This window comes from Manacus candei, unplaced genomic scaffold, assembly GCF_025592945.1.
Source record: "Manacus candei isolate 608988 ecotype Guabito, Panama unplaced genomic scaffold, ASM2559294v1 h1tg000034l, whole genome shotgun sequence".
NCBI classification, from domain to species: domain Eukaryota; kingdom Metazoa; phylum Chordata; class Aves; order Passeriformes; family Pipridae; genus Manacus; species Manacus candei.
The window spans coordinates 4777289-4804181 of record NW_026138082.1 but is presented as its reverse complement, the minus strand read 5'-3'; the positions used below and the strand labels follow the sequence as shown (position 1 = coordinate 4804181).

At 40.7% G+C, this 26893-nt stretch overlaps 1 protein-coding gene across 2 annotated transcripts in view; it reads right to left on the bottom strand.

Annotated features, from left to right (window-relative positions):
* ARHGAP18 (Rho GTPase activating protein 18) overlaps positions 1–26893 on the bottom strand; it is a 95675-nt gene that overhangs the window by 46224 nt on the left and 22558 nt on the right. Inside the window, exon 1 of one of the 2 annotated variants that reach the window (XM_051792177.1) lies at positions 20590–20761. The exons of the other annotated variant lie outside the window; for it this stretch is intronic. Coding sequence (XP_051648137.1) covers positions 20590–20669 — 80 coding nt within the window. The 5' untranslated portion in view covers positions 20670–20761. Of the gene's footprint in view, positions 1–20589; positions 20762–26893 lie in introns of those variants that run through there. 2 annotated transcript variants of the gene reach the window in all.

The window sequence follows — 26893 nt, the reverse complement described above, 5'->3', positions numbered from 1 at the left end:
TTCTCTTTCCAAAGAGTACAAAGTGATTGCAGAGAGGGTATAAAACTTTCTAAATGAGCACAAAAAAGGCTGAGCAAAGAGAATCAGGTCTCTTAGGAATTTTTTTAAAATTCCATCAGCTGCTGTTAATACCTGCTCAAAACTGCTCTGGAGATTAACAAAAAAAAAACCCCAACAATGAAACAAACAAAAAAAAGCCAAAAAAACCACCACAAACATAACAAAGCAAAGCAAAACAAAACACCTAAGAAACAAAACAACAACAAAAAAGACAACAGAGAAAACCAAAACCCAACAAAACAAACAAAAAAAAAAAACCCAGAAACCACACCAACTGGCATTTTAAATCCCTCCATAAATAACAAGCAGAAAACAGGCCAAAGTTAAGGTTGCCAGACTATAAGAAGTATATATATACACTGTACTGCTTCCAGCCACATCCTCATTATTATTTATATGAGATTTTTTCTACTTTAGTGCACATTCTTGATTTTGCAACCCTAGCCTGTCACTAAAGAAAACAGGAAGGAAATTGTGGCAATGACACAGGCTATTACACTTAATATTCTAATCCACTATACCAGAAATGGAAGATTCCAGATACGATGCCAAAACTAAATCTGCCTGAACTATATGCAGCACTTCTAAGAAGATTAAAATATTTCATGACATTTCCTTTAGTAGGACCTGATGTTCCTACACAGCCATTTAGACTCTACCTATTTTCTATTTCTGGTTAGATACTTTATAATTATGGTACACGGACATATACACACCCTATCTTAAATGAGCATATAGATCACTGGCCCCCCCGTGCATAATTGATGATGTGAAATGATTTATTATCAAAAGAGGCATTAGAACTGTAACATATACATATATGAATGGTTGCCAAAAGAGTTATTTGATATGCCATCCCAGGCTGTTTCAGGAAAAACGTGACCTTGTTCCACTCCACACAAAGTGAGAAAGAATTCAGGATTGACATCTGCAGCCATAAAGCTCATCCACCACAAAATGATTACAGCAGTTTTGTTTCCTCATTTGTGGGGGGACTGCTGCATTCCAGCATCCAAGCTGTTCGACTCAATGCATGCTTTTAGCTTTATTCTCCAACCATATTTAGCTTTATTCTCCAACCATAGAATACAAAAGCCTGCTTATTTCTTTTAGTAAAAGGTAAGTCTCATGGACTCAGATTTGGAAGTTTTTTAGAATTCCAAAACATCACAACAAAACATATTATCAGACTTGCAATAAAATTATCACAATTTAGCTAAACTTTCATACCATTTGAATGAAGAGTCTCAAAGGTTTTGAATTCACAATGTTATTTTTTTGCCCATATGCATCAACTGCTGTTCAAAATCTAACACTCCAGAAAGAGAAACAGCTATTCCTGAGAGAGCAAAATCCACCAGAGGAGAAAACAAGGGGACAAGGGAATGTGGGTGGCCTGTACAGGTAAAATCACAAGAGTGGCAACATGTCAGAACAGGTTTGCAAGCTGTGCAGACCTTTGGAAGAACCGGAAAAGCTTACAGAACCTCGAGTACCACTGAATGAAAACCACAAGGCAATTTCCAAACTCCAGTATGTTCAAGCCTAATTTTGTTTAAAGCTATAGTTTAAAAAAAAATGCCTACAGCTAGGAAAATAAGGAAAGAAAGGCCTCACTTGAATCTCCTTTGTCACTTTTTTGGCTCTGTCCCATGATCGACCTTTCTCATCGCTTCCAAATGCCTCCTACATCACCTGGCTTCACATGGGCACAGATGTTTTCCTTTGCAGTTTTGATTCTTTCATTCTCTACTTCATATCAGTGACAAAATTCTATGGGAAATATGTTTTCTGTAAGCACCCTCATGCTACTTATTGGGAAAATACTCAAGCATATAATACACATTTTAAAAGTACACTTTTTTTGTAATCTTCTAAGAGAACCACTGGAACTAATCTTCTCCCAAAGACGAGAATAAAGCCTGTCTGAGATCACTTCAGGCTCCACAAATATCAAAGAGAATAAACCAGGAAGTGAAACAGATACAGTATTTGTAATTCCATTATTGAGAGGCATAGAGAGGAAAGATTTAAATAATTTATTTTTCTTTTCACACTGGAAAAAATAAGCATGGCAACAAAGCCCGATTTAACTATCCTGGCAAATACCAAGACCATCTAGTAAAGTACAGTTACAGCCATGAAATGATAATCAAGTCACTTTTGTGTCTTTAAAAGCAATTAGCTCTCTAAAATCATTAGTTCTTACCATGCTAAAGGACCTATTAGTTAGGCCTATAACCCTGTTACTTGCAAAAATAAGGTTTACAGCACAATTCAGTAACTTTGTTTATGCTTGAAGGAAACTGGCACACATTCATAGTCAATTTATTACAATATAATCCTTACACTCAGAATAAATTGTAAATTAATTTGTACGAGCATTTCCAAACAGCAGGCAAGGAAATCCATGCAGGAATCTAAAGACGTTTTATAAGGAAAATGTTTTTATTGTCCAAACAAACCACCAACAAATTCTCAGCAAGACAGAGTAGATAAAAGTGATCTCACAGAAGCTGGACAAGAAAGGGAGAGGCAAAAACAAAAAGGGCTGAGAAGACTAGCATGTGCAAGGTGGGCCAGTACTCAAGTATTCTGAGGGATACAGGTCTATTCAGAAGCAAAGCATCAGAGATGCTTAAAGGCAAGGGAATAGAGAGAGGGAGACCTCAACGATGCTGCAAGAGATGGACCATCTGGGTTTAGTTTATGCTTAGCATAAGCAAGGAGGTGTTTGCAACCAGCTTCAAAAGTGGTCACTAGAATTTCACCCACTGTCAGAGGAGCCAAGACAATAATGGTGCACATGCCTGTGCACATGAGGTAAAGCTGCTTTGAGGAATTCCTCTAGTAGGATTCAGGCAGAGCGTGCCATGGCAGAGGCAGAGGGCAATGCAGATCTGCCCTGATCCAGCTGTTTCCTTCACAACCCATCCCCACAGTCTCACCACACAAAGGGGGCAGCCAAAGAGTCCACTGTCACCTCAGTAAAAGAAAAGAGACTGAAAAGGGCACCAGTCACAATTCTTACTTTTTACCCTCCAGGGCAACTGCCAAAGCTGTGCGTCTTTGCAACGTCTCCTTTCCTACCAAATTCCCTCTTCCAAGCAAATATTCCTGGGAAATTCCTGTTCCTGGGGTGCAACAGCTGAACTGTCTGCAGCACTCTCTATAATGAGCCATGCTAATGAGTACTTCCAAAATTTAGTGCCCTATAACCAAGCAAGGAACACACTAAATAAAACAGAATTACACTCATATATTACCTCCCTCCTCATTTTTCTGGTAGTTTTTAAATATTGGTAGGTAACCAAGCAAGCAGAAAGCAGCTCTGGATTACAGATTATTTCCTTCCCACTCCCCCTTTGACACCACCTCTGTTTTCTCAACATCACCAGAAAAGATATAAAAATGTCCATTTTTTCAAACAAGACTCCTGCAAAGCTTTACTGGTACTGCTATGCATAGGTATGTCCCTTCACTTACAAATTAAATATATAGATATACAGCTACCAACCTGAATATACAATATGTTTGTGTGCAAGTTTGGAAGCTAGCCTACCAAGTTCAGTATTGTGCTACCTGTCCACAAGGTCTGAGCATCGGGATGTGAATACAAAACCAAAACTTCAATGGAAAGGATTTGAAAGAGGTCTTGGTTTGTTCCAAGAGAGGAGAAAACAAAGAGAACACAATACAAACCAAAGAACGGGGAAAACAGACAAGAAATGAATACCTGAAATTAAGAAAAAGTAAACAAAACATGCAAATTAAATACCGAGTTGTTTCATTTAACAGAAACAACTGTTCAAAAAGAAAAATAAAACCTAAAAAACTCATATGTATTTTATTATTAGTTGATCACAAATGATTTTTTATTCTTTAACTCTTAGATATGATTCTTTTTGGTGTAAGCAGTCTCCTTTCTGTGTGGGTACGTAGGCAGCCAGTTCATCAAAACTGGTTGTTCATATATTAAGGTGGCAAGAGGAAATGTTCAAGATTGGTCAGAAAGTGAAATCTGCTACTAGTAAAATGAGAAAAAAAGAAACAGAAGACCAAAAGAGTTCTTACCAACTCTAATTTAAATTACACTCATCAAAGAGGATGCAGACAAGGACTGTAAGAATTCTGGGATTTCAATATTAAATACTGATAGTATATATATAAAAAAAAAGCCCTTTTTTAGATTTATAAATTATCTAGTTGATAGTTCTTCATAGAAATTATTTAGGAATATCCTTTGTTTTCTTTCCTAACCAACACCCCTTTCTTTACTAGCATTTTACAAACATGAGAGATACCAATTTCTAAGTTAACATATAGGTGCCCCCTGTGGTTTTTCAGCTGATAACGTTCCCCATGATTATTTTTCTAAAAAAAAAATACCACTCTATTTTGAAAGATATCAATCAGTTATATAAAACATATTGACTTTTTTAAATTATTGCATCACTAATGTTAGCCAGAACTCTTACTCTGCATTCCCAAACAAAACACTTGAGTGGAGGGTTAACTGCCAGCAAAAAATTCAAGTAAAAGCAATATCGTTTTTACTCAAAACTCTTTTAACTTTCCCTGTGTATCTAGTGGTTATATCCCCAGCTTCAACTTCAAACATATTCCTTTGTGTAAACAGGGTAAAAATAGCACTTACTTGTAACACTAAGTAGCTATGATTACAGATCCCAGTAATAATCAAGGAAAATTAAATACAATGCTTTGCATGTAACAGAAAGCCTGAAATAAGGCACAATCCATATGCAGATGCTTCTATAAATACAAATGCATATTTTCTCTTGCCATATGTACATAAACAGTGTACAGAAGAGCAAGAGCAATGTTAATGCACTCTTGAGTATTGCTATCTGTGATTTTTAGTTACAGGACCAAATTCCTCATGCTAGACAGCTGTACTTCCCATTATGAGACACATCTACAAATGAATACCATATGTTCTTATAGAGTATAATATGTACACAGGGAAATAAAAAACAGTTGCTGCATGCAATATTAAGTCATATATGAAAACTCTCATTTCAATTAAATCAAAAATATCATATTATGACAGTATTCTCAGCCTGCAATTTGGGGGAAAGGGGTAGGGCATGGGTGAGTGGAGGAACAAAAGGCAGTCTGAATGGGTCTGACCTCGGTGTAGAGAGCAGAGACATTTGTAGATAGCAAAGGGAACCAGATGTGAGGCAAACTTGGGCAGAAGCTGCATCGTGCCCCACTCAGCTTTCCAGTTGTTCTACCTGCCCACTCTGTCCTCATGTCACTTCACCATGCTGGGCAGGATCCAACTGACTTTCCAGCTCTGAAGTGCTCTCTAATACACACAAAAAATTAGGGAACCAGTACATAGCGTAACTGCTGGGGAGGCAATGAAGGGACTGAACATCTCTGGGCCCGAGTTGGGTGACAAATACACCCTCTGAGGTCAGGCAGGGTGGCACAGTTAAGTCCCTTCCTACCAGAGTTATTAAACTCCTTTTTAATATTGTCTCCACCGAAAATGCACACTTGCAACCTTAAAAGTTTACTTGGATACAAGAAATATTTGATTATATAAGCAGCCAGTTCCACCTCAGAGGATAAAGAATAATTCCTTTGCCAAAATAAGGCACCTGGACGAAGTCTTGCATTTATAAAGAACTAAAAAAGTGCTGACAGACTGACACAGAACTGGAATCACACACCTGTCAGCATGAAAAGGGTTTAAAACACATAATGAAAGTCAACATAGCAATAGCAACTGATGTAGAAACTCTGTAACAGGAAATTTACAACACATTTTAACATAAAGATGAAAAAGAGACTTTCAAAGAAGAACAAATGTCCATATACTTAAATAATTCTATTTCTCAATTCTCAGTTCTCTAAATGCAAAACCAGCGTGTGTACTTTATAGCTTCCACCCTCCTTGTTGAGTGTTTTCACCAGAGGTGCTCAAATCTTCTTCATCTTTGAAAGTCAGGGAGGTACAATGACAAATTTAGGGATATTTTCATGGACTGGGCCCTCTAAGAACGGACTTAATTTTCCCTTTTTTGCTGTTTCATTACAACCTACTTGGAAGTAAATCCATTAAAATTGTTTGTACAATGCTCTCAGAATAAATATGACTTTTTATTACCAAGTATATATGCAGTCTTTTTAAACAATGAGGTAATACACTGAAGCTGCCTCTTCCCCAGTAGTGCCCAAGTAGTGCTCTTTGGCTCTAATTCCTTCTCTGTTCTCACAAGCTTCACACCAGTGCAAGCTCAGTGTCCCATGGGGATGCCCCCAGGCAAAACACCTCCAGGCCAGCCCACCTTGCAAGAGGCCAACACTACCCTCTGAGCATTCTTCTCAGAGTAGCCTAAATCCACACCCCAAAACAATCATGTGCCAGACCCTGGGATCTCCCCATCCTTACTGGCAGACCCCTCTAAGACAGTACAAGCAGTAAGGCAGCCAGCCCATTGTACATTCAGTCCAATTCATGGAATGGTATCTCTTTACTAGGAGAGATTAAATGGGAAATTGCTACCAGGACTACCAGATGATCATGTGATAACATTGAGCAGAGCCAGCTAAACGCACAACTGAATCATTTCACCAGCCCAATGCAAATGACAACCCTCTGAGGTCACAGCAGAGAATAATTCTTTATTCAGAAGAAATAGCAATGGGTTTACATCCGTGAAAATGGCATCAGCATCTCACATCACCTCAGCACTACACCTCCAGCCATCAGATAGGCTTTCTTCCACTTTCTTCCACCAGCAGACATTCAAAGTAATACAGTCAACCCTTTGAATCGTTAAGCCACTTCCCACAGAATATTGCTCATTAATCAGGACACAGCAGAAGACTTGGATTCCCAGAACTCTACAGAGGACTTGGAATGGCCCTTAGCTTTCCCTTAATCCCATTTAATCCCCAAATTCATTAGGTATCCTAATGCACCCTATCACAAGGTATTCTTTAGTGAACCAGACTGTCCAGAGTCACATCTGTGCAGTAGTTATTCACATAAGAGCCTGCCAATAACTGGATATGCCAGACACCTTGCCCTTCTTCCAAACTATTAAGCCAGAGAATCAGAGGCCAACAGAGCTCAGTGTACCTAGCTGAAGGAACATGCAAGATCCCTTGCTCATATCTCCTTACCTTTAACAATTTCCTCAGTGTTATGAAGAGCTCACTTAGGTAACAAGCAGGTAAACTCCCACTTGCCTAGCAGCAGCAGTTTACTGACAAACATGCAAAGCAAGTGCTCTGAGAAAGCTAAACCTGTGGCATGAGGGATCCTTCACAATGGAAAAATATAAAGCAATATCCTCTTCTGCTCATAAGGTCACAAGCTTCCTCCTTAAGAAACTAAATGTATATGTATCTCCTTTTAGCAGCCCGGCACAGCTGACAGTCCCATGACTCACTGTACAGTCCCAGCTACTCACTGTAGCTGTACTCTCACATCCTTCTCAGATGGCAAGCAGTTAGAAGCAGACTTGATGACACACGGACTCACAGTGCTTGAAAACCATTTTGGTGGACGTCCTGAGGTAAAATTGTCAAGCTGCTCTTTGATCCTGGTGGACAGCTGTCAGTAGGGGATACATTGTATTCTGGGGATCAGGAGGAAGGCTTGGAAACTTACACTCTGACCTCCACAGCTGGTGAAGTCAGCTAGGAAGCAGCTTACATATCAGTAAGCTTCTTCTCTTGAAGATAACATGGCACTTTGGGAGTTATTTTAAGTAATTTCCTTGTTTAAAGTACTAACAATGGCTTCTTGTGACAGTAGCAGGTTGAAATGGGACAAAGAATCATCTCTGGCTAGCTCACAACAAGCCCCACAACCACAGTAAAAGTTAACAACAAAAATCAAAGCTTTAAAATACTACAATTCCCTCACTGGTTACAGTACAAAAAGCATTTATCCTACTTGTAAAAGCATCTTATGATTTTAGGGTATCTTTCCCTGAACAGTTTTGATTTTCCACCTTGAGTAAAAAAAATCTAACTTCATACTAATATTTTGACTCAGATAAATTTCATCAGTCTTTAGAAGAATCATGTTATAAATTAAAATACAGGTAAGTGACTAAAATTTCTTAACACCAGACAGAAAATCATTCAGCAATGTTACAAAGAATATACTGGCATAAATGTATCGTTCAATTAAAAAATGAGTAATGTATCCGAAAAAAGAAAAAAAGGGTAAGTACAAAACATGTTCAGCAATGAACTGGATCTCACTTCGCAACTTCTTCAAAATCATGCAATCAAAACTGAATATATGCCTAATCCAAATGTCAGAGAGATTAAGTACATACCTATATTTAAAATTAATAGGAATTATAACAACGTAAACTGAGGTCTGTGTTTACTGAGATCTATATAAAATAGTTCTCCAAATGGACAGTGAGCAATATTAATGTCTTCCTTACACCCCCTAAAACAGGATGACAAAGCTTTCTTAAACAACCTTTTCAAAAACTCAAGCAAGGCCCAAAAACCAAAACACCGGAACACATCACATAACTTTTAATATCATACATCTTCATAAGTTGTTTTCTAATTTGAAGTCAAAAGTGCCAAATACCAGGTTTCAAGCATGAAGCTAATCATTTCCCATAAACTTTCATAAGCAGCTCCTACTTAATGGGAGAAAAGATTCTGGTTTAGTTTGTTCTTTTATGTACCATCCACAGTAAGAAGTTCTAGCAAATACAGTCTCTTTCTTAGCTTTCACCTCAAAGGAGAACAAATACCACAGTGTAAATACCCTTCTCAGAAAGGAGAAGGCAGGCAGAATTTGGGCCGCTGGACAGATGCTTGGACATCTTCATTAATACATAATATTATCAACTACTTATATTCGTAAAGTGTCATATATTTTTTTACTCTTAAACTAAAAAATATTACTAAAACGAAAAGTTAATTGTGTTTCCTACAGGAAATCATATGAGTTGTTCTGATTATACTGCTCATTTCCAATTGTGTTTTCATGTACTGCCTTGGGCACAAGGAAACCAAAGCAATCCCTCTGGTGCAAAGTTCAGAGCAAAGAAAGGTGTGTTTAAACAAGGCATAAATCAGCAAGCTTTTAAGAGCTTATCAATGGACGAACAACCATAATTTAGAAACTGCACTTTAATTAACCTCATTAAAGTATAAGGGAATCCAAGCTGGGCTTTTGTTTCTTTTGCTGAGGCAGGCTGCATGGTGACACATGAGGGGAAGGCAGCTTATCAGCAGTTCTGTAAGAGGAGTTCAGGTGTTCCCTGCTGTGCAGTGTACCTGGATCCTAAGGATCTCTCACATCACAGCCTGCCTTTTGCAGGTAGAGGCCATGCACATGACTGAATCACTGAATGGTATGAGTCAGGACTAAACAAGCTGGAGATGAAGCTTATGGTAGCCTCAGAGTGGTTATCAAAGGACAAGCTGTACCTGAACTGACTAAAAACCTGTCAGTACAAAGTTAAGCCATTAAATATATTTTTAGCAAAACTGAATCAATGGAGCTAAATGATATCAGATAAGCCTCTCACAGGATGTGGCCATAGCCACTACTAGGATTCATAAAAATGAGTTAACTTGTCAAATCACAGCCCCATAATGATTACATTAACCTGGCACAGATGTAGGCTGCTGCCAGAGGCTTCTGTCAAATCTCCCTTCACTGTGTGTTTCCTTCACTCCTCTTATACCAACACCACCACTAATGCAGTAACTTGCTGAGCTCAGTTATGGAACTAATCTGCCTGAAAACAACACTTGCAAAAAATATTGCTTTCAGTTGGATTTTTTTTTTAATCCAGCTCAGTCTACTTCAGTCAGCCTGGAAATGCCAATGCCTGGGCAAGAAAAACATTAGGAAGGTGTGAGAGATAAAAAGAAACTCTACTTTCAGTGGTGTTCCTCACTCTTTTCAGCTTACACTTATCTCAGCCTAGCAGGGCCATGACCTGCACCCACTGTCACTGCACATCAAAACCTCTGCTGTTTGGAACACGCCTTAGGAGACACTCTGAAAGGAACAAAAAAGTTTCATGAAATATTGTCTCTTTTCAACAGAACAAGAAGATATTCCTCTCAAGTCTACCTGAAATACAGGCTTCTCGTGAGCAGATATACAGCCAAGTCAGCAGAATGAGTTTAGTGGGACATTAAAGCCCATGCCTGGAAATGTTGAGAATGACCATTCCCACAACAATAACACCATTACTAGTGTTCCCTTATCTAGCTGTGGCAAAGGCAAGCAGGATGTGAGGCTCCAGAAGCTACACTACAGAGCTGTTAGATCTCTCATCCTCTTAGCAACTGCTGAGAAAGAAAACATCTTCCACTGGCCCGTGGTAACCATAGCTCTGGTCTCCTACTGTGACCAGCCAGTGAGTCACAGCTGTGTGTGTGACAGCACCAATAGGGCTTCCTCACTGTTCAGCACCCAAAGCTTCTGGTTACTGCTCCAAGCCTCTTGCTTTGTATTTGGGATCACAGACTCATAACTACAGCTATAACCACAATTATTATATGAATTCCTGGGCTACTACAAGCCTATAAGAACTTTCTGCTTTATATGTGCAGCTAAAATCTAATCTTGCACTTTCTTAAACTGGGGCAAAGCTCCCTGTTTCCTCTGGATACAGTATACTCCTGGACCTTGCTGTTGTATTTTATTAAAGGCAGAGAATTTCTGATAAAGATGATACTTCACCAGTGGCCTTGAGTCCCACCACTGTTCTCACAAATACATATAAATCTGCTAAAAACAATCAACTGATTAAAAATACTGAAAATTGAGCAATGTACTTTACTAAGCACATATTGCTAAACATTGACCAAAGAATTCTCACACACCATCCTAAGTATTTTCCCGTTTTTCAAACAGGGATGCAAAGTCAAAATATCTGACTTCCTAAAGCCAGAATAAAAGCTGCCTAGGTGGTTTAGGGACTGCTGAACCGGAAGAAGGAGTTGGAGGAGTGGGAAATTGAAGATTTGTACTTATGCTAAATCAAGCAAAACAAGCCAACTGTTCTGCTGCATTTTGGCACTGAGTACATGATAAAGTATTTATTTATTTGCTGAAAACAATGCTATTCCTACTTTGGTGCTTTCTTATTTTTTCAACCATTTTTCTAATTACGATAAAAACATTCACATTTGCTCCTCCTCAAATACTTCACCTCAAACAGTTTTAAGTCCTCCAAGCATACTGGGGGCCCTGCAGAGGAAACATTTTAACACATTTTTATTATTATCTTTTGGCCTAAGAAGCCTCCCTAGGAAAGAAGGTTGTTGTAGAAAGATCATCATCATGGCTAGGCTTCGTGAACGAAGATTTGGGGCAATTTGGGTACACCTTTGGGGGCAGGTCTGTGCCTTTGTCTCTTGATCTTTGTGTGACCGCTTTAGAAGAAGATGCCCGTTGGCCTGCGGTTAACCAACCAGGCAGAGGGTGGAGATGAGCTTTGGTTAGACCACCTTATCTAGGCCCCTCTCCAAGTGGAGCAAGCAGTGCTCTCCTTGAAAAAGGCTGCTTGGTCATCCAGAATGCTTGCAAAAGAGACTGTCATCTCCGGGGTCAGTCTCTAGTGAACAATGTCCTGAACCGCCTGCATGCAGGGTTGGATCTGCGGCTCCCAGTGCACCTTTAACCTGCCATTTCGACCCTCGCCCGTCGCTGCAGGGCTTTACAAATGTGGGTAAAACCTTCGAGCCTGCACAATGGATTTTTTAGGTGAGACACAGTATGGGTGGAACTGAACCCACCCTTTAATCCTAAGGTTCATCTGCCAGGGCTGAGCGAGCTTGGACGGTGGCAGTGAGGTCCTCAGGATGTAGGTATAATTAGAGTGACCTTCTCTTAGATGGATGGCCTTACAGGGCTAAGCGAGCTCTATCTGCCTGAGTTTGGAATTAGAGTTGTCCTTCTCCTAGGATGGCTGCCAGAAGGCTAACGAGCTCATCCTGCCCATGGACGTATTATATCTGACCCTTCAGTTTTGACCTGTGTGGCATGGGAGACCCTACCGACGGCATGTACCAACACCAGCATAGCTCGCAACCACATATGGGTACACAGGCTTCTTTCCCACCAAAACGGAAGCCTTTCACTCCCTACTTTTCTGCCACCCATCCATACTCAATCCCAGGGAAATACCCAGGAACATCCCTTTGTCCTGACCACCCTTTCAGGACGCAATAAATAAATCCAAAACAAACCAAACCTGGGCAGTAGCCGCAGGTGAGCCAAAAACAAACCATTTCGGTCCCTGCACCCACCCGGGGCTCGGGTGCCTCCCATGGCCCCAGCCTGGCCAAAATCCCCCAACCCTCCAGAAGAACCCACTATCCACCCTGACCTTATCATCCCCCCCATCGTGTTACCACAGATCTTCCCTCGCACTGCGACACTCCATACAGGACTGCCCCGCCCACCCTCCTGCCAGTCTGAGGACCCCCAGGGCCTGCCTGACACCCCTCCCCTCCCCCAAACCGGACTGGCAAACCTCTGTGCACTCCAAAGCTCCCCCTCTCCTCTCCCACGAGGGCACAATCCCCGCCAGTGGCAGCGCCATGCGGCCAGCGAGGGCAGCGTGGCCCCGCGCGGCCCAGAAAGATGACAGATAAAGTATATGAAATAATCAAGAAAGCCTTTCTAGGCTAACAGGACTGGGATGCTGTATCAGGAAGGGCAAGGAACAGTCACAGAACGAGGGAATTTTGATCAGCTTACCCTCACAGGAAGGTGTGTTACCAGGTAAGTAATTATTTCTGTGCATGCTTTTACTCTGCTGTAATACAAGAGACCTAGAATGAAACAATAACCAAAGAATAAGTTCATAACATCAGATTTCTTGGGAATGCAGGAGTGCTCATCCCATATGCTGCTCAGGATATCATCAAAAATACACCTCAGAAAATGATTTCTAAAATTGTTCTTATGAAATAAAGCAAGTCTGTCTATTTTTTACACATCCAAATACTAAAACCCAAACCCTGTGGGGTTTTTTTTTTATTTATTTTGCTATAAATATTTAAATTCCCTGCCTGAACATGATTAGCTTGAGATCACAACTCCAAGGCGGAGGTGAGCTCACTGCAAAACCAGCAGCCCTCACAAAACAGACTGTTGGCACATTGGAAGTACTCAACTTATAAGCAGGGAATTTTTCTTCCCCTGGCTAAGTAGATTTACTGAGGAGTCTGGACTGACAGTCAGTGACCCATGGGCAGCAGGAATCCGCAATCCTGCTCATAGCAGTAACTTTGTTGTTATCACTTGCTGTAAATTATGGCCTCCGTTCAGCAGTAGCATTTCAGAAACAAAATGAAATGAAGGTGCACATTTAGTAACTTTAGTGAAAAAAGCACTAACAATAGAGAAAAGTGCTGGCACTGCAAATGTTACACAAACACGCGTGAGTAACCTTTTAAAACCTTTTAAAACACAGCTTTTATCTCCAGCTTCACTAGTAATAGTTACGAAACAAGAGTAAAATATTGGCAATAATAATAGTTTACAACACTTTTAATCAAGGGCCAATATCAGCAGACTGAAAATGCCATTAGTCTTATTGAAAAACAAGTTCAACAATTCTGCTTATCAAAGAAAAGTAACTTAAAGAAGCAATTAAAAACTATTTGTTTGATGCCACACTTAGAGAGAATGCTGGAGTTAAGATTTACACAGCTCCTCTGGCACGTTGCTCATCAGAAGTTCAGTTCCATTCCAGTTTTATATAAAGTCTACAGGTTTACAACAGCACAACTAGTAATATAATGTATTATGCTCTGTTATCATCTAGATTTGTACACACTCAAGCAAAAAAGGGAAAGCCCATAATTAAAATATTCAAAAAGCCTCTAAGTTTCACATTCTTTATAGCTAGACATCTCCTTCTCTGTATGTCATTAAAATAAAAAAGAAAGCCTATATACAGGAAGCCCTGATTTTCCTATTTTCTGCTATGCAGCTCTACTGATTCAGCAGTTATTCTCATTTTGTATCTATTTAAGGGCCTGACCCGAAGTAGAACTTAATAGACTGTTGGCACTGATAGCGAAGGACATTAAATCAAATCTACACCCATGACACAGAATAATCTAAGTCACCTAGTGAACTGGGCTTGTTGAAATTATGTTGTTTCATCATACTGACAGATGGTAAATGGATGTCCAAGCACAAGAAACAGAGATCATGTCTACACAATGAAGACTGCGCTGCAAAGCTTCAGCAGATTTAGGCCTTAGAAAAGGCATGCAACTCAAAGGGAGTTCTAGATTCTTAGAAAAACAAGATGGCATTACTGCAATATATACAATGGGCTAAGGTGGTAATTATCAGCAAGGAAGTGATTTTACCTACGTTGGTGACACTCATGAGACTGACACTGAAGCACTGCATGTAATTCAGGCTGGGGGGTGAAGGAGAAGAAAAGTAGCAGGACAAGTGTAAAGACAGATGCTGAAAATGATGAAGAAAAGTGTCACAAAAAGGATTTTCAGATGGAAGAAACAAAGGCTCAAACAGAATTATTTGTTCCACCTATGAAGATAAAAGCGAGCAGCAAGTTGACAATAGGTAACAGGCACTAGGAGGGCTTTTTAATCGAGTAGAGAGATAGATATAGCAAGAACTGAAGGCAGGAGCAAGATAAATTCATAGAAGAAATAAGGTGCAAATTGGGAAATGGGGAACCCCATGAAATGGGAATCCAGAATCAAGGAAGCAGGAAATGTTGAGATATCACATCTTGCTGACAGTAGATCAAGTTACTGGGATTAATACACCAGTATCTAAGCAACACATTAAGGGTCTGCTGTATACCACGTATTTATCCATGCATGAAGTACAAAAGACACAAAAGCTATTCTAAATAAAGCAGTTTAGTGACTTGTTGCCTGTCAGCCCTATCTGAGGATGTTGGTAAGCATCAGACAATAAACACTGCTAAAATAAGCAAGCAAACCCAAAGCAGAAAAGATTTTTCTAATGCATTCAGATAAAGATTGTGCTCATGTAAAACCCAAAGCAGATAAAAAGACTGCTATGATTTCATAAAGTCAGCTGTAGTGGGATAGATCTTTGCTTTGCAGATAGATCTTTCTGGTTTTGTAGAGGCAAAGCAACACATGGAAGGTACTGTGCTGAGCCATCCATACCGACATCATGAAAGGTTACAGGGGTTAGGAACAACAATTGCTGTGATGATGCAGGGGACCTGAAATTCATGCTGTACTAGCAGATTGCAAATGAAATTGCAAAATGCTCCACCAACTTAAGGCAGTTGTGAGTAATCAGCTTGTGAGTTCACTGCTTGTACACAGCATTATATGTACCCCTCACAGTGCTTTAGTCCTTCATACTGGATTTCTCTGGTTTTTAATTCCAAGAGTGAGTCACTCATAGAAAAAGAGGGGGAAATGAATGAGAATTTTTCTTTCTGAAATAATGGAGATGGAAAATGCCCTTGAAAAAAGGCATGACTTCATGCTTACCACTAGATTTCTTCTTGGTTTAAGATGCAAACTATCAAGACTTCAGAGATTAAACTGAGCAAACATTTGAACAATGAATGAGGCAGATTATTCTGGTAAGTAAAGAATAAACTCCACTTATATGTGTGATTTGTAATGTCTATTATGGTCAGTGTTTGAAAAAATCATATATTGTGGGCAATTCATAGCAGAAGTCTGTCATTTTTCCAGGCTCAAAGGACATCTATCACCCGGTTTCTTACTCAGGGAGATCAAAAAGCGAGTCAGGGATTTAGACCACAACTGTCTATAGAAAACACAGACAGTTTTATGCCCCTCACTTGTCAGCCATCCCCAAAGTAAATACAGACGCTACCACTACTAAATCTGTAAAGCCCATATTTACAAAGATATATAAAAATAAACATTTTTGTTTATGCAGACTTACACAGTAACCCACAAATAAATATTTTTGTTTACACTGACTTACACAGTAACCCACAAAAAGGGGCATTTCTTTACAACAAAACCCAACTGAGACCACCTGGTTTCACTGCCACACAAATCCAAGCTTCAGATGGTTTCTCCCAGAGAGAGGCGAGTTCAGTAATGAAGTTGGATGGTGATGTTCAGGGGCTGCAGGTCCTGCCTAGCAGGTGTCACTCAAAAGAGGAGACCTAGGGTGGCAGCAATCTTCTCTCTTACAGTGTCCGTAAGGGTTACAAAACTCTTTCTAGAACTGGTCTGGGGTTCCATCTCAGGGAAACTCAAGTTATTGTTCTCATTTTGCAAGTGAGTACCAGTAAACCAAACGCAAGATTTAAATAAGGCAAAGATGGGAGAGTGCATATAATTGCAGAGCCTCTGAGGAGGAGCAGCCGTGTCCTAGGCTCTGTGACACGCGAGTTTTTCTTAACAAGTCATCAGCAAAACAAAGATTCACAGGCCCTTTGGAAGCATACGAAGTTAAACAGGCACTGGCTTGCAAAGCTTCAAAACTCAAACTGGTGTTCCAATGTAAGTTAATACAGTGCACTGAAGTGGCAGCAAAAGCGCACATGCTGGCTGGTGGTGAGCAAGCACAGTGACTCATTGGAAACAGAGATACAGGGCAGCTGTCACATGACAGTCTAGTGCACCACAGGAGAAAACAAAATAGCAGCATCCCAGATATGACAGAGGTACGGAGAGAAAATCAAGTCAACCTCCAGCGGCCAACACATTTAAAATCATTTATCTATTACTCAGTTTGCATTTTAGGCTTTGCTCTTGAAAATGCTGTGTAGCAGAAGTTTATTTGCCTCATGCACATTCACCTGTAGTTTTGCTATAACCTATTCCCTATGCATTGAATACTCCAGGCTTGGTCTTAGTCTTACAATCACATTCAAAAAAAATTTTTACATACATTTATATTTGCATATACACACACATTTGCTCACTCTTTAGGACAGAAACAGTCCTACAGAAGACTCTCTGGATGGCATTTCATTGCCTAAGGGTAAGCCCACGCAGCCATATGAGAAGACTGACTGTTGTTACCTGAAACGCCTATATGCGGCTGGCAAATATGACACAGGACCTGGGGTCCTTTCTGCCAGAGTAGAAGGGGTAAAACTCCCCAGAAACCTAAATGGCATTGGAAACCTATGCATAAGGGTTTGGATTTCATATGTATGAGGGTGATATACCTACAGGCAGTCATTGAAACAGGGTATTGGACCGAAACCTATCTGATTCACTCTTACTTTCCACAGCCCATTCAACAACAAATGTTTCCATGGGAAGACCAAGAAGGATTTATTTAAAAGTTAGTGCATGGATATTAGAAAGAAAAAGAGATTAGTCCAAAATGCAAATAGCATGACAACCCATAAGGCATTAGTGTATCTAACAGGTTAAAACTGGGAAGTGAGGAAACTTAGGCAATATGGACAAGAGAGCAATTGAAATTGAATTTCATACTGGGTATTCTGCCTTTTTGATTTCTCTGAGAAAGTTCTTAAGATAAATACTTAGGTATACCACAGAAATCACCCACAATCAATATCTTCCCTTTGCCAAAGACAACAGCTCTGATGCCATCTTATGTATCACCACTGTTAAGGTAATCCTAAATGGACAAACTTGGAAGTAGTCACATTGAGACTGTTCTAGATTTTAGCCTACTGAACCAATGGTAAGCTAAGCCTTTCCAAAAAGTAAATATTTCACAGGCTTATTGAGCCTTAAAAGCACCAAAAAAACCAGAAGAGACAAGTAGCTCAACAATCTATTAGATCAGTAAAATTTTGAAGTCTTATGAAACAAGATATGTTCATATGCCTGAAGGAAAAAAAATGGATAGGAAGTACAGCCCTTTCCTAGGATGTCACTTTGTTTGGAGCACAACCAATGTATCACTTTTTCCAGCATGTACCAGGCCCATGTTTCCCCAACCCTCCAAAGACAAAGCAATTTCTAACATGCACTGTTTTGAATGCCCATGAAAATAATAATTCAACATAGTGTCTCTATTAATCTTTCCAAAAGGGCTGCTTCATTACAGCTGGCACTATATTACATTGGCTTCCTAATGTTCTGACTCCTCTTAAAAATTGCAGAGTTTTCAAATTAGCGGAGAGATGCTAACCTAGATATTGAAAGTTGCTCTCATTTTGTTATTTTTTAAAAAGGCAAAATAAGCTCAATTTGACATTAGCAATAAAATACAGAATCTGGACTGCAGAATTGGTGCACTTACATACCGTGAAGAGCAAAATGGAAAAACTTATTTCCACAATATGTTTCAGAATTATATGGGCTTGGACATTATTATTATCACGCATCTCTGTACATCTTAGGAATGCTGATGAAGAAGGAAAGGAGTTAGAATAACGGGGTGTGGGGGGTGAGAAATCCCACAGAAATGTTACAAGGTTTCAGGAAAGTTTTGTTTGTTTGCTTTTAGAAAGACCAAAAAGTTACAAGTGGTCATTCTCCTCCCTCTCTGCTCTCATGAAAATATTTGCAATTTCTCTCTCTTCAGAAGTGGGAAGACACTGGGGATGCAAGGCAGTAGGGAGCAGATCAATCAGGACACAGAGTTGAGATCCTGGTTAATGAAAACAAGAGACACAGACCTAAGGTCCAAATTTAGAGGGGAAAGTGGCACAGCAGAAAGGTGGAGAGGTGTCCTTTAGGATTTTAGTTTAATGAACTAAGTGGCAAATGTGCATGGCCTGGAAAACTGTAATACTGCTGTGATGGAACTCAGGCAAACTAACTGTGGGAATCCTCTGTTCTGCACAGCTTAAAGATGCACATTTGTTTGCTATAACTACAGAAATGAAACCACTTTTCACATTTACTTCCCCATCCCATAATACCAAAACAGAAAAATTGGTGAAGGATCACTATTACTTGCACTGCAATATCTCAGTTTACCCAGGAGGCTATCCCCAGAAGCAGCTGCAGAGGGGTGGGAATCTCATGAGAATGCTGCTCCTAATAGCGTGGCATGAGCACAGGAAATAAGTTTCTAAGACACAGAGAGGCCTCCGGGACTGTACTCATGCACCCAGGGCCTCTAGGGGCTAAGTGTCTGACAGCCTAGAACCATGTATTCAGGCAGCTACATGTCAAAAGGGGGAACCAATGTTAACAGTCTACAGATACACAGATCTTTAGTCAGAAGTTATCCCAAGGAGCAAGGAAAACGTTTTTTATCTTATTCCTCCTCCAAGGGGAGTTTGAGGAGAGTTATGGGAGGTAAAAAACACCACAAACAATAACTGAGTTTGCGTATTTTGTGATTTCTTACAAAAAAGTACATATTTTACATTCGGTAGGAAACAACTAGGTTTGCAGTGCCCTCGTAGATGTAGCTAAGACGCCATCAGAATTAAAGTGGTGTTGATAAATAGCATTAGTTATGGAAAAGGAAGCACCTCAATAAAAAGAGAGGCATAGCTTTGTGGTTCTAACACGGGGTAGGCAGTATTTCTCAGTTCAGTCCTTGCTTCTGTTGTGGACTCTTGGTGTGACAGATCATGTTGCATCAGTTATCTTTTGTGCAGGGCGACTTGCTGTACCTCCTTCTATCTTCTTTTAACCAGACCATAATCCCTTTGATCACACACACTCTTCCTATGGACATATGGAAACATTGTGCCAGTTTCAATACCTTCCCAGTTTCAGCTGACTTCTCAGCATTATTAAAAGTCCCATCTTCATCAATGGGACCTTTGTTGACAGTTTTCAGCAAGGAAAAGGCAAGACTGAATGGGCCACAAAAACAAAACTCACACAGCAGTATCTCTGGCCATTACTATGGAAAAGCCAGCAGTGCCTTCTGCCTCTATCAAACACATGCTGTGAAGCACTAGGAGGTCCTCAGCCTTCAAGTATGTGGAACTGTCTTCTTGCCCATTATCAGTTTCAATGACAAATGCTTTAAAAAGTTTACCTCGTCCTTAACCTGCACCTTCCTCCCGTTTATCACATTAAAAAAAAATAATAACAATGCAAAGCAGTAAAGCGCAAAGAGGTTATATGAAAATCTACCCACAGCCTGATCCCAAAGACTCTGGGGTCCAGCCCCCCGAGGGCCCGGAGCAGCGTTCACCGCTGCAAGACGCTCCACACTCCGAGCCTAAAACCGCATCGACCAGGAACAGTTTGGGTTTCGCACCGACAACGCACTCGGGCGGCCACGGGGCTCTTCTCATCTACCAACACCTTAACAACAGCCTGCAGCTGCTGTTTGCACTCGGCTCTCGGCAGACCAGCAAAATGCCTGGGGTTTCCACGATGTGCAGAGCTTAGTACAGAGAGGGGTGGAAAGGAAGGGGGAAAAAAAAAGGAAAATCCGTTTGGGAGGCTCCGGGACAGGGCGCAGAAACGGGCAAGCCCTTTAGCCCCCGGGCTCGGAGAAAACACCTTCTCCCGCGTAGCAGCTTTCCGCTGAGCCGGCTCCGCTCCTCCTCCGTGGCGGGCGCGCAGCTGGAACCGCCTCCGCACCTGCCACCGCCGCGCCGGGCTCCCCGCAACCCCACTCACCCGCCGGGGGCATCGCCTCCTCCGCCGCTGGGGTGGTAGGCGGTGAGGACCACGCCGCGGGAGCTGGACCGCCAGCTCATGGCGTACGCCGTCGCATCCCTTCTGGAGATCCCGAGGCGGAGCGGGGCGGCTCGGCCCCGGCCCGGCGCAGCCCAGCCTCCCGCCGACGGCGCAGCGGGGCAGGGCCGGGTGACGGCAGCGCTTCCTGCGACCCGGCGGGGCCGTGCCCCTCCTCCCGGCTCGGGCACCGGGCGGCGGCACCGAGCGGCGGCACCGAGCGGCTGCCGGGAGCGGTGCCCGGAGGGCCCCGGCCGCTTTACAGCTCCGTGCGCTTCCACACACAGCGGGGTGCGGGAAACCGGCGTTCTCCGGGCAGGGTCCAGTCTGCTTGAAGGCATCGCGAAGTCCGACAATTAAAGAAAAGTCGCTGCCCTTTCAGCCCCGGGTCAGCTGGCCAGGCCGTAGGTTCTGCGTGCCACGGGCGAGCTGCTGCACTCCAAGGCTGCAGTGTGGCAAAGGCAGCACGGTGATAAGAAAAACAAGGAATGTGTTCAGGGTGTGCTATGTACATTATCCATTTCAGTGAATCCCAACATTATTCTGTGAGTGGTTTAACTTTTCATACACAAAAAGTAGGGTTTGGAGTTTTGGGGTTTTTTTTTTTAGATTACAAGCTATGGTTATAAAAATCACAGCAGGTGATTTCGTCACACAAGAACACAGGTGAGCTGCCTCAGAGCTACTGGGCCTTAAACCAGCTGCCATTAGCTCCAACCAGCACGCTCTACCATGCCACACTCTACCAACCAGCAACAGCCAGAGTAGGGCAGTGTTGGGTCCAACTTCTTGGTGGGCACAACCTCCTCTGTGCCTTGGCACAGACTCTGACAAGATGGGGCTCACTGCCTTGGTATTAGTTTTGAATTGGGAGGCAAGACCTGTAACACAACACTCAAACCTGTTTGTTTTTTTTCCATGGCAACATGTAAATGTACACAAACTATTTAGGTTTGTAATCTGTGCCCTAGTTCACAAAAGCATATATTTTGTCTGAATTGGTTGGTTCTATAAGTGAATGGATCAACTTCAGTATGAGTGGAACTTGCAGTGTTTACCTTTCCCTTTTAAAACAAACAAATCATGCAACAACTTTGCTTGCAATTAAACATCTGCAAAGTTCAGTGCTGGGCTATGTGAAGTGTTCTGGAGCACACAAGCATCAAGTTCTGAACCTTCACTTATTTAAAACTTGTACACCTAAATCGGAAAGCTGCACGCAAGCTGCGGATGGATGATACAACTTTCTGTGCAGCTGTTCTCCAGCCCAGAGCTGCCAAGAAGGAGCAGCACAGAAATCTCATCCTACAGCTACTGTGAAGTTCGCTCCAGCAGAGAAGCAAACAGGCAGAACTTCCCGTCATGTCTGAGCAAGATCAGATACTTACAGCTGGTGACTTTACAGGGCTCATATTCAGACTAACTGAACTGTGACATTGATTTAAATGGATAATTTCATCCAATAGGTTTCTTAAAAGGGTGGCCTTTTACATAGTGCCAAACAGGGAGTCCCGATTTCTTTAAAAAGGGCAAAATTGCGATGAAATTTTGAGAAGAGTCCCAGTATTACAAGCACAGGAAAACTGTCTGCATGTACCTACATTTTCACAAAAACAAGGACATGAAACCACAGCAAAACTTAGCACTGTGAAAAGATTTCCCTGTACTCCCACTGCAAAGGTACTGCACTCTCTCCACATCTCAGGCTGTGTCCAAAAGGCAAAAATTAGCCTAACTTTTCACATAAGCATACAAACAAGACTCCTCAGTTTTCACTGCTCACTTTAGAAATACATTAGCATGAGATGAGAAAACATCATATTAATGTATGTCAGTACTCCTATGCTGGTGCACTTGGCTCTTTCTTTAAATGCACATGTGGTTAATTGTTAAACAGCATATGCAGAATGCAAAGTTATTTTCTGAAGGATCCAACTTTTTTCTTTTAAACTAAACCAGAAAAACTAAAAATTAAAATACCAGAGTCGTTAGGACACGGCCATGTCTAAAACTTCAGTTAATTGGTTGAATGCCAACTCAGTTATAAAACTTCCTTTAAAAAAATAGCTAAAATATAACAAATAAAAGTAAAACATTTAAAGCATTCCATGTTTAATGAGTGCTTTCCAAAGCCCTTTGCCCAAACTAAATATATATTAGGTGTTATAAGAACAAAAATGTAAACTTTTTTTTTTTTGATAAGCATCTTAAAACACATCATAATTAAGGCATACCATAACATGCTTCGCCACTGCCATAAAAAGAAGAATGCAGTAACAAGATGTAGTCAATGCAGCATTATTAGGTGCTGCTCAAAAGACAATTTTGCTGCAAATGGAGAAGGGGAAGAATCTGCCTTGTTTGGGGTGGGGGGAGGTTAAGAATGGCAAAACCCAGAACGAGTTTGTACCAGTCAACTGGAGAGCAAGGAGTAAGAAAGCCTAAGAAAGCTTTTGTGAGTATATCACAAGGAGGGTGGGTAAAGAACTGGAAAGAAAAAATGTTCTATTAATAAATAAAAATAGGGATTAAATTACTGATAAAACGACCAGAGATACTGATTCCCTCCTTATATGTGTCTATATTATGACACGCTTCAAACATAGAAGTGGATTTAGGAGCTTACCTCTAGACACAATTTTTTCCATACTATGTCTGACAACTTGATAGGCTCAAACTCAGTCCTGTTATGACAGCACAACACCAGCATAGTTTTCTTTCATTAAATTATTCCCAATTTACAGTAGAGCCAGATAAACAATTTTGACCTACAGATATATTATTGCTGTAAACTCACAAAAATATCACTCATCTTTTTCGCTGGTATAAACAGTCATTAATTCCTGAGTTTGCAGTTAATATTTGTGTTCTTAATAAGGCACAGGCATGCTTATTTGGAAAGTAAGGTTGTTCATAGAGAAGAGAAAGCTTCGGGGAGACCTCACTGAGGCCTTCCAGAACCTTAAGGGGGCTTATAAAAATGAGAGACAGACACTTTTTATACAGGTAGATAGTGACAGGAAAAGGGGAAATGGTTTTAGAGGGAAAGTGGTCAGGTTTAGCTTAGATGTTAGGAAGAAATCCTTTACTCAGGGGGTAGTAAAGCACTGGAAAAACTTGTCCAGAGAGGTTGTAGATGCCCCATCCCTGCAAGTGTTCAAGGCCAAGTTGGATGGGGCCCTGACCAACATGATCTAGTGAGTGGCATCCCTGCCCACGGCAGAAGGGTTGGAATCTTTAGGGTCACTTCCAACCAAACTATTCTACGATTCTATAATCAACTAGATAAGAATGCACCATTTGAGGCATTTACATTTATGTGATAAAAAGAGGACATCATTGAGAAAGGAGATTGCAAATCAGTCTACCTTGCTACAGAATCCAAGACTCCTTCAAAGAGTTTAAATATTTATATTAAGATATCATGCAGTGCCTTTACACTCAATATAATCAGTCACCAAAGCCAAGCAGATCACATAGGGTTCTCATGCTTAGTGCTCTCTTTACAAAGCAATTGTTGAAAAGATGACTTCTCAGCAGTGCCATCCTTCATCACTGCTTTGTTGGGTTTGAATATGCATGTGTTCAACACATGCTTTTGAGTCTTCACTGCAGAACGATTTATTTTCCTTTTTAAAATTTTCCCAAATAAAAAAATAAATCACATTTATTTCCATATTTTGTATAAATATGAGTGTACATTATCTAAACGCTTAGGGTGATTTTTCACATTCCATGTTCCTAATATGTTAATTATCAGCAGGTAAAAATGCAACCCATGGAGAAGAAGTGGCTCGAGGAAATAGTAACGGGTCAGCTGACAAATTTGAATTCACAGGCTGACTTCAATGGCAGTAGATGGATTTATTCCTGCTGAGGTCCAGAAATCCCTCTGGAACCAATGCCAGAGTGTTTAGACAACCAGTGCAGCGCTGCAATAAAAGAAAAACTGAACTTTTAAAGTATATTTTTAATGCAGGAGAGTTTCAACCTTTTCCTTGCATTATTTATTCTAACATTTGTTCAGCTGGATTTTAAACTGAGCAGAAAATGTCTCATCAGCTCGCTCGTCTAACTCACAGTGAAATAAAACGGCAGCACTGCCCTTGTCCAAATTATGTTTCCAGGGTTCCAGCCAGCCAGCAGAAAAGACTTGCAGTGGAAAGTTGTTTGTATACCGTAAGATGAAATCTAACCCTTATTAAGCTTCACACTTCATGTATTGCTGCACTCCACTACCTAAAGAACCACATATGTGAAAAGTGTTCTGCAGCTGTTAATAACCAATACTATGAATAATATAAAAATGTATATTACAGGTTACTTTACTCTTGGATGTCTACAGCCATACAACTGATTTTACTCCACTGAAAGTCTGGGAAAGAAATGCACTTTTAGAGGGTAAAATCCTCTGCCTTATGTTAGACCTCCATTTTAGCACATAAAGATGAATCATGTTCCAGGACTGCCCATCTGTCTGAAAAGTTATACCTTTAATGCTTTTATGTTGATCTTCAAAATATGGAAGACACAGCGTTCAGTTACAATGTGCGCCATATGACATAAACAATGTGGAGCAGTCAGTATTTCAAATGTACAGTACTGATATGTAGAAGGTGTTTCAGATCAGCTTATATATCCCTGAATAGAAAAAGTAGGGGTGAAGTCACACATGTACACAGAAAGCTGGTAACATGTTTGCTAGCCAGCACATGGTGAACATTTCTTATGGTCTGATCCCACAAGCTAATGTGTAACCCATAATCAAATTTTCATAGGATTTTTTTTATGAAAAAGGATGTCCAGTATTATAAGGTAGCAGTTCCATACATGGGGGAATTTAGCAAGCAAGACACAGTTGTCACTGAAACAACTGCAAAGATATGGGCAAATGTAAGAGAAGTGATACCTTCCCAGCTTTCCGAGTTTTCACCTGCTTCCTCACTGCCCTCCACACACATATTTAAAGAGCTGATTTGTTTCCCATAGCGAAAAAAAAAAAAGCAGAAGAAAAGGGAGTAACACTTCTTAGATTGTTCGCTTTTCTTGCGAGTTGGTGCACTCTGGTGGCTGCTTCGGTAATTCTTAATTCGATGATTTTGCAAAAGGTGAAACAGTACTGAACTACCAGTGCTGGTTTTGAGATTAACCATATGAAAACTAATGAGTACATGAATTTAATCTAATTTATCCAGTTTGGTTTTTCTTGAATGCATCCTCTGGAGAAATTCAGATCTTGTCCATTGCAGCCCATCTGCTTACCTTATGTAAATCACAGCACAGGAGTTGAGTGGTGGAAGTTCTCATCTCATTTGCTTTATGATTTACTCATGGTGAAACAGCTGCTGAATTTTACCCAGAGAGGTATATCTGTTTCTGTAGGGGTAATTTATCCACATTTATTTGTAGTGTGACCTTGCATAAACCCTCACATCAATTCTTGCTTCCCTTTCCCCATCCATACTAAGAGGGTTAACAATATCTAGCTATTTATAAGGATTATTCACCATGCGTTCAATTACATTGAAAGGTACCAAAAAATGCAGCACGTAATTTTCTGCTCCATCACTATGTTTACTTTTATTTGGTGTGTGATTTAATAGGGATAAAATGGCACGGATTTCTGTATCCATTAGCCCACAGAACAGATGATAAATCTAGTACACTTTGCAGTACCTCCACATGAGGTATAGAACTTTTGTGGAAAACTTAATACCACAACTGATGTTTCATGCCACTTTTGGAAAGGGAAAAGTCAGTACGAGTGTTGGGAACTACAGGATTTTCACTGATAACTCTGAATGCCACCTTTCTCTTAAGCTAGTTTTGATACAATTTTGATTTTATAAACCATAACTTCACATATGCCACCAATTATGAAAATACAGTTGTATTTTCAGAATGTAATGACCTTGGTCCTGCTTAATTCTCGTAAAGTGTTACCTAGATGTGGTACACACTGAATGCATTCACTGTAGAGGCAGACATAACACTGCTAGCATATGAAAATGAAGAGAAAATAAAAAATGTGGAGCATGGTATCTCATATTCCTGTTCAATCCTGTTTTACATTTATACAAGGCAGCTGTATAACTCTTCAAAAAGAATTTTTCTGGGTTAAACACACTACATGCTTTTGGTTCTCTTTCAGAGGGAGATCTTCCATCCTCCTGACTCTGTGCATCTGTTCCAATTTGAACTGATTTTTCCTGAGCATGAGGACTCTGAACTCTGTAGAGCAACTAGG